This window comes from Mytilus californianus, unplaced genomic scaffold, assembly GCF_021869535.1.
Source record: "Mytilus californianus isolate M0D057914Y unplaced genomic scaffold, xbMytCali1.0.p SCAF_13, whole genome shotgun sequence".
In the NCBI taxonomy this organism is placed as follows: Eukaryota; Metazoa; Mollusca; class Bivalvia; order Mytilida; family Mytilidae; genus Mytilus; species Mytilus californianus.
In genome coordinates, this window is record NW_026262615.1 from 25,156,230 (window position 1) to 25,169,973 (window position 13,744).

The window sequence follows — 13,744 nt, forward strand, 5'->3', positions numbered from 1 at the left end:
TAGCGACAATGTTTTACAAAGGCATCACACAAAAGTGTAAACAAATATAAAATGAAAATGAAACAAAATATTCTTTTATTTTTCGCTTTATTAATGGATATCAATTTTAGTTTTAATTGCAATAAACGTGATCTATGTATAACTGGTAACTTATTAGTCTTTGATTTCGTTACCACAAATTACCTAAAATGTGTACTAAATTCTTTCATAGATACACAGATTTCATTGTGAAGTTTGTAGGTTTCTTTTAAAAAAAATGGGTTATCACATCCAATATTTTATGGTAATGTTGTTTATTACGCCCATAAATTTAAATACGATCCATGTAAACGTATTGATCCTTCAAAACACATGTTCTTAAAGGATATCAATTTGACATCGTAGTAAACTCATTAAAGATTGTTTTTATCGCTACTAACATTAATTTTATTTTTGAAAAATTAGAAATCATCTATGAAATGTTATGGTCATTTATCCAATCGATATTATGTATTCGAAATTTTGACATTTCACAAGTTCATTCTTTCTCAGACTGTTTTTGACGGTTTTACGCTTAATCTGTTGGATTTAAAAGAGCTTGATTTTTTGTACTTTGAACTAGCGTTTAGTAACTGCAACAACTGTTTCACCAGTGTCCCTGGTTAGATCGGGGGTTGTGTGCTCACAAACATGTTTAACCCCGCCACACTATGTATGTGACTGTCCAAAGTAAGGAAACTGAATTTTAGTGGTTGACGTTGGCTGCTGTCGGTTATATCTGTTTTTCGTGTATTGTTTTGCCGTTGGTTTGTTCTTTGAATTGTTTGAAATTGTGTCAAATCGGGCCTTTTTATAGCTGAATATACGACATGGGTTTTGCTCATTGTTGAAGGCCGTGTGGTGACTTATCATTGTTTAAATCCACCTCTCTGTTGGACAGTTGCCTCATTTGGCAGTCGTACCACAACTCCTTATTTATTATATTTAACTCCGAAAAGACACAAGTGAAATCGGTCTACAAAGTAAAATAACAAAAATACCGAGCTCCAAGGAAAATTCCAAACGAAATATCCCTTATCAAATGGCAAAAGCTCAAACACATCAAACGAATGGAAAACAACTGTTCTATTCCTGACTTGGTACAGGCATTTCCTCATGTAGAAAATGGTGGATTAAACCTGGTTTTATAGCTAGGAAGGGTGTTTTAGTGTCTAAAATGGATGTTTTATAGTGATTCTAAACAATATTCCCACATTTAAAAAAAGACGTAAAGACATATATATTAGAGAGGGCTCGGTGTCTTAAAGCAAGCTCAAAGTACATAACTTTTATAATGAAATGCCATCCAAGACTGTAATAATGGTAACGTTATTCCCAAAACACATAGATCTTTCATTAAAAATGTCGAAGAAGATTTGATTAGCTTTGTTTCAAATTAGGTATATAACCAATCAATCTTAGAATAATACAATGCCCATTGTAAATAAAAATGATACCTTATAAATTCCGTGCTTTTTAATTGATAGTCTTGAATAACCTTCATCAAGAACGATAAAACCTAAATATTGAAAGCCGAGGATGAATAAGTACGTGAGTACGTGAGAAGCTGTATGACCTGAAAGTTAAAGGAAATTTGTGTACAGCATACAAAAATGTAAAGTTTGTATTAGCCATCGGCGATTCTAAAATCATATTTGCTGTTCTGGCCCGTTTTTTGGAAAGATGATCCCTCGTGTAATGATAGCATAAATGAAAGCAAACGTTTAGCAAATACAACAACGATGCTTGAGATGATTAAAAGCTTAGTCGATTCTTTCTAAAGGGTTGATTCCATTAAAAGATAAACATCTAAATTAAAAGAAATGTCTTTGTAAATATGCATTTTTTCCCTCGATTCATCATGGCCTGTTACTAGTTTGCGATTGCAAAAAAGAGTCTAAAACACAGGGAGTGGCATCAAAACAGAGTCAAACTCGTTTTGTGAAAACTATCAATAAAGAAAAATAAACAAGAAATATTATTTAAAAAGATTTTCGACTCATTTTGATTGGATTATATTTTTAAAACTTTCAATTATATGATCTTTTGTTGAAATCAAATTGCTCCAAAATAAAACATTATGCAGTAACATACAATATGTGACACATAACAACTTGAAATAAATCGGTTTAATCCGGCAGTAAAAACAATGTTTACATTTTTATATTGGTAATGCCACAGTGAAATATCTACATGAATTTTATAAATGCTACTTGAAAATATACTTATTCATCTATGTAATTGCTAAATTGCATACAAAATACTTATGGATATTTATTGAATAATCTTTTTTTAATTATAATTAGAAGTCTTGAAATGAGCTGTGTTTTAAATTTAGATATTGACTTATAGTTTTATAAAACAGAAATATAACACACAACATCATATGTCACAAATTCTTTAGAAAATCAACAAACACAAAGGACAACGTTCGCAAGCTGTCCGATGAACATGTAATGCAGAACACCAAAATAAAAAACAATATTTTACTTGAAATTTTCATAACATAATTGTATTTTAATTTCAATTAAGACAAATCTGATATACACAAAACAAAATATGTCTTTATGCTAAAAATTAACGTATTTAACGTGCTTCTGTTTTTATATTTTAATGATTAATGATACTTAAAAGTGATCTTCATCCCATTGCCTGACACTTTTGGATATGTCTTCTATAAAGTTTAAAAAGTGGCAACGATATTTTTTATTAATGAATGACGTTTTTGTGTGTAATACGATGTTCAAAATACACAACATCATCAAAGATCAAATACCTAATTCAAACATTTATCACTGAACTGCCATGTTTTCAAATTGGCTGGGTGATTTGTGTTTCCAAATAATCAATCGGTAATTTTGATATGCATCTACAATATAAGAGAACAATCAGTACATACTCAAGGGGAAACTAATTGGGCTCGACACACATTAATGACTTATACTTGCAATAAATGGAATGTAGCTCAGGGAAAGACATTTGCCTTGTAATATGCTACCAACGGATTCTTCAAAGTAATTTTGCAAGGATTCTTTTACCAGGTCATCGGATTTAACATCCAAATTCCAAAAAAGAAGCAACCGAACACTTATACATCGAACATAAGAGACGTATTCTCAGTACGGGTCTTATAGACGTTTTTAACCTTTTTGGGTATTAAGCTGAATTATCTCGGAATGACCCTATATATGCCTCTGAATAATCTTCTGACGTCATTCAACAATCATTTTTTTTAATTATGACGTAAAATGTTTTAATTTGTGATGCACTATTTTGCGGGAATTTTTGTGTTAAAACTATGGCAGACAAATTTGCATGCATAATGCATATGTTAATAAGTCCCTTACTGAACGTGATAAGTTCAGGTGCTCATATTCTGTTACCTCCGTCGAACCAATTTATTGACACACGGTGCGATTAAATCCAACAAAAGCTACTTAAGATATTCCAATAACACCACCTTCCCAAAAGTCCCTTAAAAACCTAATAATAAAAACAAAGTAAACAATCGACGTGTTTTATCTGCTATGCATTTATTTTTATAAAAAACTTCAGTTGCCAAAAGTTTGCAAACAAACCCATAAAACAATATCTTACCCAGGTGCTGTTGACTGATATATTATTATAGAAACCTTAATTTTACACAAAACGAAATACTGTTTAATATAATCTGACCTTTGCCGTGGCTGTTTAAGACTAAGACTAATTTACTAGTGGATTGATAATTTACCTTATTTTAAAACTTTTTTCATTATACATATATCATTTTTTTTCTTTCAGAGAAAGTGTTTAGAGCAAAATAGTAGGCTTGCAGACGCAACATCAATTAGTGAGATTAAATTTCTTCAAACAAATGCGGAAAAGTATGGAAAAAGTACGTGTCTGTCTCCAAAAAATTATCTTTTTTATTGGGGTAAAGCGGGTGTCTTCCATCATCTTGGATTGTTAAATAGCAGAACATAATCGGTATAGATCTTTCATGAAATGGGCAAATTTCGAGAGAAGAATGTTATTCATTTGTAAAATTTTTCAGCTAAATGAAAAGTATGTGTTTTATCATATTTTTACAACTGTTTCTTACAAATACAATATATTTTTGTTTGATTCAATTTTTTCCCCAACTTTGCCATATAAGGGAAGATAACTCACATAATGTTACTTTTGTAAAAGATTGTATTATGAATTTACCTGTCTTGTTTTGTAGCAAGAAAACGAGTACAGTGACTCCAAATTTTTCTATTTATTTTCTAAAGGCAGATTTTAAGAGCTACCTTCTCATATTCTATCTTAAAAGTCTGTAGTTTAGTTTTCTTTTTTATCAAACAAAATTGGATTTTCCATGCATAATCTATACAAAATCTGACGGTTTTGCCCAACATGTAGCTTCAAAAGAAGCCCCATGACCCATACATTTTATTATATAATTCAAAGGTGAAAAGTCAGTAATTAAGAATAAGATTTGCAGTCGTTCATTAAGCTAGTCCAATGGGGTTTTATGGCTCTTTAGATTGAAAAATAAAAGGCCCCATCTATCTTTTATTTAATATTTCTTTTGGCTATTATTAAAAATTCTCTCTATATATATATTTGTCAGATTTCTGGCTTGATGGATCAGATGAGTCTGAAGAAGGTGTTTGGTTCTGGGCAACTAGTGGACAGAAGTTCACCGTTACTGATTGGCATAGACGTACTTCATATGAACCAAACAATGAGGATGATAACGAGCATTGTTTGAATATTCATAGAGATCTTGACTACCAATGGAATGATGCTGGATGTTCCAACCGTTTTAGGTACATATGTGAAAAGCCGTAAGTATATGTAAAGTTCTTAGCTTAGATATTGGGAAATTAAATATGGTCATTTGAAGTTTTATGGTTTGACTATGAAAGCGAGTAAATACTCAAGGTTATATTTTTTTAATAGTATATGAATTGGGAAAACTTGTACAAGTCATGTTGTTATTTCACAAACGTTTTCGATCAAATCTTGTCTCGTCAACTTTACGTGCAACTTTCCATATAATGTATTCCTTTTATGGTAATGAATGGGTAGCTTGTTTATCCGTTTTCTTAGAACTTTATAGAAACATGTGTTTTGTTCGCTAGACATGCTAGACATTGTATTGTATCCATTTTTCACTGTGAGCGATTATCTGTTCGATTTTCTTGTTATAGATCGCGATCGCTGGGTTTTATAAGATTTTAGTCCAAAAATAGTAATTACTTGTATTTATTTCTTTACCTTCCTTATCAGTTTTTTTTTATAAAATCCCAGCGTGTAAACAAATCACCTACTGTTGATTCATTATTATTCGTGGGATATCAATTTTCGTGGATTTCTTGGGTAAAGGTGAACCACGAATTTAAATGTTCAACGAAAAACAAATTTTCTATAGGCTTGTAAGCATATTTTGGGAAAACCAAAATTTAAAAGCACATACAATTTTTCCTCAATCCACGAAAATTGGTGCCCACAAAAATAAATGAATCCAGAGTATTCTGGTCTTCTGACTTTCGAATAATAAAGTTACTCGTATACACAAAGATGTTTTGGTATAATATGGTATATAACACTAATGTATAAATGTCTCTTTCAGATTGATGTGATCGTCGCAGCAAAGAATTCACAGACGACGATACTTTAACATATTTAAACACACTCTGAAATCAAATCATTCTGAACTTACCCTCTGTCTAAGCATGTCGTAACTCCCAAGTCAATGTTTTTTTCGCAAAAAGTAACAAAAACAACAGAATAGGAAAAGTTAGAGTAAAAAGTAAAAATCCCCAAGATATTATCCTCCGTTGGTGTTCGCAGCAAAAATCAGACAAAGCGATAAGCTTTATTAAATCTGACATTTCTTTTTTCAATATTTAGCAGGGTCATCGATATATTAATAAGATTCATATAATGAAGAGTGAAATACTTAGCTTGAATTTCATTCTTAACTTCTATGCATTTACGATGATATATAAATGCATAAGACTTGTTCTTAATTATTAGACTATAAACACGAAACTGATTGATTTGTTAAATGATTCACGTCTATTTAGAAATGGTCGTGTATTTCTAGGATCATTCATTTCTGCTTTCGTGGTACATCAAATAAATCAACTAAATGTGCTGGGTTTAAAAAACATTTCACCGTTTACCCATTATGGCGTAACCTCTAAAATGTAAATGACATTATCAATATCTCTTAACGTCGTGTACTCTTAGATATATGATAGGGTAATGAATATTGTCAGTTATCCCTTCATAGCAAAAAGTAAAATCACAAAAATACCAAAGTCCAAGGAAAATTCAGAACGGAAAGTCCATAATCAAATGGCAAAATCAAAAGCGCAAACACATCAAACGAATGAATAACAACATTCATATTCCTGACTTGGTACAGGCATTTTCTTATGTAGCAAAATTTCATTACTAAAATGTCAAAATTCTTAGCCTAGAGGGAATCAGTAGAATCTGTCTGCAACTATTAAACACTATTGAACTGTTACGAATACGAAAATATTTTAATAAATATAAAACAAAAAGACGCTAACATTATTTTTTCATCTTTAAAGTCTTCTCACTAAATAATTTCAAAGTACTATAACTATGTTGATCGCATCTACGTCTGCTAAATGTCTTGACTAACATCTGGAAATTGACATGAAGGACGCATGAGAATATAACTTTGTGACAAATTAAAAAAAGATGATTAGATTTTTCCAGTTCTCGGTAGCAAAAGAGAGGCAAAAGATACCAAAGGGACATTCAAACTCATAAGTCGAAAAAACAAATACTGACAATGACATGGCAAAAAACGAAATAAAAAGGGTCAAAAGACAAACAACAATATACAAAACACAACAAAGAAACCAAAGACTGAGCTACGCGAACCCCTGCAAAACCAGTGTAATATTCAAGCAGTCCCCGAATATGGAGAAAATGTCACTAGTTATTATGCAATTCCAGGTCTAGTATTTCCTATCAAAATTTCATTGATAGAGAGGTAGTGTTTGCAAAGAAGAAATTGGCTGATATTTTACAATGGTAAAGTTTAACTCATTCATTCGAAAAATTTACGGGCGCCATCATGATTTTGTTGAACATTATGGAATATCTTTGTCACAGATGAATACGGATAGATTCCACAATCCAGTTTGCTGTAGTGACACACCAACCAAACCTTTAAAATTCTTTGGGTAACATCACTGCTAATATTCAAAAAGTAGGAACTGCTTATCTTCCAGAACCACCCGCGTTATCTTCTAGTTTTGTTCCGAAAGTAAACTGCGTTGCGTTTGCTCTAGTTTTTAATTTATTGTGTTTATTATTTTATTTTGGATTCAATAAACCGTGTTTACATTCAATCTTCATCATCGCTTGAGCGTTTGAGAATTTAATAATACTGGTGTTTTTTTTTTTTAATTTCGTTATGTAGTGAGGCTACAAGTGAGACACTAGCAAATCGTCTTTTATATAATACATTATCGTATGAATGATAAAGGCATTTTATCTGGAGTAAAACGAAGGATGTTTTTTAGTGAATAGGAACTGCTGATTTGTTTTGGACAAACCTTGTGTTAGGCTTGATTATATTTCGCAATCTTGAGAAATCAGTGTAGTTATTTTGTACTATTTTTGTTCCTTGTTCTATTTACCTATTTCTTTTAGACATGTGTCGAATAAGTTGTTTTTGCGTAGTTTTGTTATAAAGCATGACCGTAAAATGTTACGCTCAGACTGCAGGATCATGTTCTTAAAAACATTAAAATAACACGTTATAAATTTCATGCGACCGAAGCGCTTTTCTGGATTTACCTTTATCAGGAACGATCAAAGACGAATATTTGAAAGCCAAGGATGTATAAGATATGAAACAATTGAAGAGCTATATAACTTAAAGGACCTAAAAATAGCCAAGTCCATCTATGGTCAGCTTTGCCTGAGGGAGTTGAAACCTTAGTTTCTTTATAATTTCGAAATTTATAAAAGGTATACGAGTGATATGGTATCATAGATGAATTAACTGTGACAAAGAAGATATAAATAGTAACAGAAAAAGTATACATTACGCAGTGACATTGAATGACAGGGTCATATAAGCCACTGTAAATAGTCTAAGTTACAAGAAACACTCATTACTAATATACCACGAGAAGTACAGTTGCAATTGAAAGAGATGATATTTCTAAACCGCCTATATATTGCTATGAGTCACTGTCTCAAATGTCTTTGTTATCATCATCTTGTTTATATTGTTAACAGATGTGATTTAAATTTAATAGTTGCGGAAAAATTCCCATCAAATACTTTAACCCGTTCTCTTCAATACTTGGAGTATGTTATCTTGAAGCGTTGCAAAGGATGATTAAATATGTTCTTCAGCAGAAATAAGTAAATCAACTGTTTGATTTCTAATAAATTATATACTTTAAGCCACCATTTATTTTTAAGTGTTGATGTAATATCTAGTGTCACTTAATATATAAATGGAATTTTATAAATGTATAAATCAGCAAATACATTGTATAGTGTGTTTTTATTCAAAGACGTCAAATACATTCCATGCGTCTAGCCTTATCTCTGGTGACAGTTCTTTTGGTACCAGTTCTAGCACATTGAAATATATAAGACCCAAACAAATCTGCAGCTTTACATGTTTATATTTCTATCTAGTATTTACATGATTTTATTTGATACTGTGGATTCATTCATTTTCGTGGGCACTAATTTTCGTGGAGTAAGAGGAAAGTGTATTTTCGTGGATATTTAGTTTAGTTGGTTTACATAGGTCTGTTTCCAAGCCTATTGAAAATTTGTACTTAATTGAACATTTAAGTTCATGGCTCACCTGTACAGCAAAATCCACGACAATTGGTATCCCATGAATAATGTTGAATCCACAGTATTATGTTTGTCAATGGAACAGCACGTTAACACATGTATGTGATACGGTTCTTACGTCTTTTTACTTTTAATAAATTAAGGCGACAGTAGTTTACCGATGTTAAAATCTTTTAACTCGATCAGGAAGAGGTAAATCAAGGTAACACACAAAAACACGGGAAATCACATGAACCCAAACAGGAACGAGATTGGGTGCGTCCACATGGTAAGCATCTCCTACTACGCATGCATGCCCGCCATGATAATTCACACTCAGTCAAAATGTCACAATCGGGAAAGGGACTCAATCGGTACAAATTACAAATCAAACGACTATACTGGTATAAATGTGTTATTTGTACATCTTCAATCATAGATAAATAAAGATTTATATGTAGAGCCTCAATAATTTTTGAGTTATGGTCGTATGGTTTTCTACGTAGATTAAACCAGGCCAACGTGTTATTGATTTAAGGTTGCAATGTTTTGTTTATTTCACGAAGAACCATGTTAATACTAAACTCATCATAGATACCAGGATTAAAAATGTGTACGTCAGACGCGCGTTTCTTCTACATAAGACTCATCCGTGGCGCTATAATAAAAAAGTTGAAAGAGAGAAGTAATTGATACCAATGATGACATAAACGACACACTTAAATGATACAAAATACCAACTTTACGAATAATCCCATCATGCTCCAATTTAGCAATAGCTGAGTGTATGGATGGGGTTTTCAAAATATAGAATAATGGGCAAAAAGTGCAGACTAAAGGGCAAAAATATTGTGTTAAAATATAAAGAATAGAGAATAACAGGCAACATTTATAATGAATAAAGAAAAATGGTTTACACAATTAAAGAATATAGAATTGAAGCCCCCCACCCCACCCCACCCCCCAACCAAACCCTCATAACTGGACTGTTGTAAACATATTTAAGACGCAATTATAATTGAAATTTTGAACGGACAGTAACAATACAAACGCCAAAGGCTAGTTTATTATTGTATTGAAGTTAAATGACTCAAGTTGATATCAAGCGATAACTTATTCTCATTATTTATAAAAGCTATAATTCTCTACATATGTTTTTCTAAGATCTTTATGTTTTATTTATGACGCAATTATTTTGCACTTCTGTGATACGTCATGTACGTATTTGCCATATACTATTTAATATATGTCTATCCAGTAAATTGAAATAAAAAAAACAAAACAAAACCATATATTCTATGACAATTTACATCGAACAAAAAACTTTTTTTTAATTATAATTCGCCGTAAACATCGATGTTGTAATTTTATTTCTTTAATGTACACTTCAACATGTGTAACATGTGTAAACACTTGTATGAAGTAACTTTCCATCTCTTTGTTTAAATATCAGTCGGATATTTCTACCGGATAAATATTGCAGATTTTATTTCAGCAGGACGTTTACGTTCCTATGTTTCAACTTCCTTAATTATCCCTTTTAACAATCTTAACAATTGTGCAAAAATTGAGGAAATCCGTTCTAGAATATTAGACTCATTGTGTATTTGTTCATTACGTCTGTTTATCACGAGTTACATTGCACTGTGATTCGTTTTCTTATAAAAAAAACCTGCAGAGTGGTAGAACAAGACAAAACTTGACAAGAAAATCATTTAAAAAATCACGAATAATTTAGATAGCAGGGTTAAAATATTTTCGCAACTACAGAGATCTTTATACGGTGAGCACTACTGTTGACATGTCAAACAATGTATTTAACCTTGCAACGATAGTTATTGATTAATTAAAATGAAGGAATCGGTCAAGGTTTTATAATACATTTTCCCAGAACTTCTATTCTTGTTATTGAACAAAAAACCAGCGACACGGATATTTAATTAATCTTACTATAACAATAAGAAGATGTGGTATGATTGCCAATAGACAACTCTCCACAAAAGACCAAATAACTAGCATGAATGGTTCATACTGGGCTCGTGTGCAATAAAAAATGGTTAGCAATGATAAGGACTGTTTGTCAGATTTTAACATGAGTAATGAGACGAATGTTCATAGTAGAGTACGAGCCATTGACCCTTCCTTAGCAGTGTTGTCACCTACATGATTTGGTTGAGTTCCTATTGCTCTTTAACTTTCTTTGTTTGTCCCATTTTTTTTTTTATTTTTCTGTCTTTACACAAATTATAAAAACATATTGTTGTTTGTTTTTTTTTTATGGCTGAATTGCTATTTTCTTTGTTTATTCGTCGTTGATTTTATTTTCTTTTTCCTTCTTTGTACGTTTGTCACATATCACAGAACATGCTATATTTACAAACAAGTTATTTAAGTCATTCTCGGTCAAGTGAATCTCATTCAGTAATATAACGTTGAATCCTGGTAATCAAGGATTCAGTTGAGTGAATATGTTGCCAATTAAATTTTTAAAATAGCAATTTTACATCGTTATGCATGTAGAAATACATTGTTGATTAAACATTTTCTGATAAGAACTAACAGTTTTCGATTATAACACGAGGGTATATTTCTTGTCTGATCAATTAAGGCGACAGTAGTTTAATGCTATTTTTATCTTGTTAATTGATTATGTAGAGACGAATTAAGATATCAAACAAACACAAAGAGAGTCGCAAGAAATCCAAAAAGAGCAAGACCTGGTGCGTTGACATGTAAGCGTCTCCTGCTATGCAAGAATTACGAAAATATTTATATTTTATCCTTTTTTTCATGACCGCTGAATACACTTGTTGCTTTACAATTTTACTTGAATGATTATTAGTATGATTTTAAGGAAGCTAAAATAAAGAGACAAACACTTCCTGATGAACAAATTGTAAATACTTGTTCTGAGGATATTTGATTTTGTTCGTATTAAACAAAAGTGGAAAGTCACTTGGAAAAAGTTTTAAATAGTTCATGTACTTACATGGCGTGATTAATAATTCAACAAGGAAAAGAATGGAATAGGCCAAGCATTTCCTCCTATGTATGCATCACCCACCAAGAGAATCTACACTTGTTCAAAGGTCAAAAATCGTGAATGGGATTCTATTGTTAAATTTACAGATCAGATGCTTATTAAGAAATGTATTTCCCTCATGCATAGCTCTCGTTTCTTGTTCGGGATTAGCTTTACTTTTGGTCCAATTTCGTTTTTATCAGCTCTTCAACATTTGCAATTGTCGAAATGCACATCTGGTCCAAAACAAAATGGTAACATTAATGTTATAATTATTCGTGTATTTAATGATCTATGATCGTGAAAACATGTCGCTATTGGGTTGAATTAGAATCACAACGCATCAGTCAACCAATTCAATTTGGATCAAGTATAAAGTTGGTTTGTCATTGCATACACCAAATAAGGTGACACGTGACCGGTTACTATAATTATGCTTCTAATATTCTGATAAACATGATAAAGGTAATTCAAATCAGATTTTACTATTTTGTCAAAATAAAACAAGGCATGCATGGGTATAATATTGTATTATTATGTATTTCTTTATTCATTGAACGTATCTTACCTGACAGTAGTAGTTTGGGTATATTTTCAATAGGCAGATATGGTATGATTGCAAATACGATAATTATCAATTGAAGGCCAAAGAGGAAAGATATGATTCATTGCATGTCACCGTATGACTATGAGCAAAACCCTCACGGTATATTATGGTATTAAAGGCTTGCTGTTCGGTGTGAGCCAAGGCTCAGTTTTTAAGGCCATACTTTGACCTATAACTGTTAACTTTTTACACATTGTGACTTTGATGAAGAGTTGTCTCATTGGCACTCATACCACATCTTCTTATCTATATCATAGATGATAAAATGTTGACCAATTCCAATGTGAATACTAATCGCTAGATTGATACTACACCAATAAAGGAATAATACTTATTAGAGCCAACAAACAACGAAATTCTCTGGATAATAGGTTCTTATCACATAAAAATTTTACCACTTTATCAAAACGTATTCATGAACAATTATATGCCTGCATATACAAAGTTCGTAGATATACACAATTTTTTCAAATTACAAATATATAATATTGTTTGATATTTCCTAACAACTTAAGCTAATACTTATTTATTTTCCCTCTGAGAACTGTTGTACCCGAAGCAAAATAAATATAAACATAGAATTGAAATTGCGATGCTTATATACCCATTTTTAAAAAACAAATGTTTAAATGCTACTCGGTGTTCATTTATTCTACAGAAAAAAACCCGATGCGTAATGATAACAATACCCTCTGTTCACCACAACACTTCTAGTACTTTGATTAGTTGTTCTAGGAACATGAAACTAAAGAAGAAAAATATCCGGCAGGCAATTTACAATACTTGTACTAGAGACATTTTCATTGGCTGCCTGTTACTGTAAAGATTTTGTTCTTCAACTTATCAGAATACTTTTCTATTGAAGATTGTATGGATGTGTAATGGCAGCGGTTAATGACAGCAAATTGAACATTTCTGTGCTGTCCTGGCGAGCTGATACTCATATAAGGGTGTTGAGTTTTTACTTTATAGATGATTTATGTTCGTTTGACGTATTGAATGGAAATATAAGTTATTTGCATTGTTTCGGATAGTCGAAGATATGACACGTTTTATTGCAGCAAAACCGTTTTGTCATAGGTATACTAGTATCCAATATAGGGAAAACGTATCACTTTCTAAAGTTCAAACGTCCGAAAGCTTATCTTGATTCCCCCCCCCCCCCCCCGCTAAGAATGCATAAACCTAGACATTTGAAAACAAGAGATGTATATCACCAAAAAAAGACATTAGGGGCCGAATGCAGCATAGGTCAACATTGTCCTTGGGAGTTTAAA

The 13,744-nt window shown here is 31.7% G+C and overlaps 2 protein-coding genes across 6 annotated transcripts in view; one reads left to right on the forward strand and one right to left on the reverse strand.

Moving 5' to 3' along the window:
• Positions 1–5,974, forward strand: part of LOC127723415 (C-type lectin domain family 4 member K-like) — a 134,153-nt gene extending 128,179 nt beyond the window's left edge. Inside the window, exons 4-6 of the mRNA XM_052230045.1 lie at positions 3,799–3,892; positions 4,613–4,829; positions 5,618–5,974. Of these exons, the coding sequence (XP_052086005.1) occupies positions 3,799–3,892; positions 4,613–4,829; positions 5,618–5,627 (321 nt within the window). The 3' untranslated portion in view covers positions 5,628–5,974. The remainder of the gene's footprint in view (positions 1–3,798; positions 3,893–4,612; positions 4,830–5,617) is intronic.
• Positions 1–13,744, reverse strand: part of LOC127723409 (glucose dehydrogenase [FAD, quinone]-like) — a 483,936-nt gene that overhangs the window by 294,022 nt on the left and 176,170 nt on the right. The window lies entirely within an intron of this gene.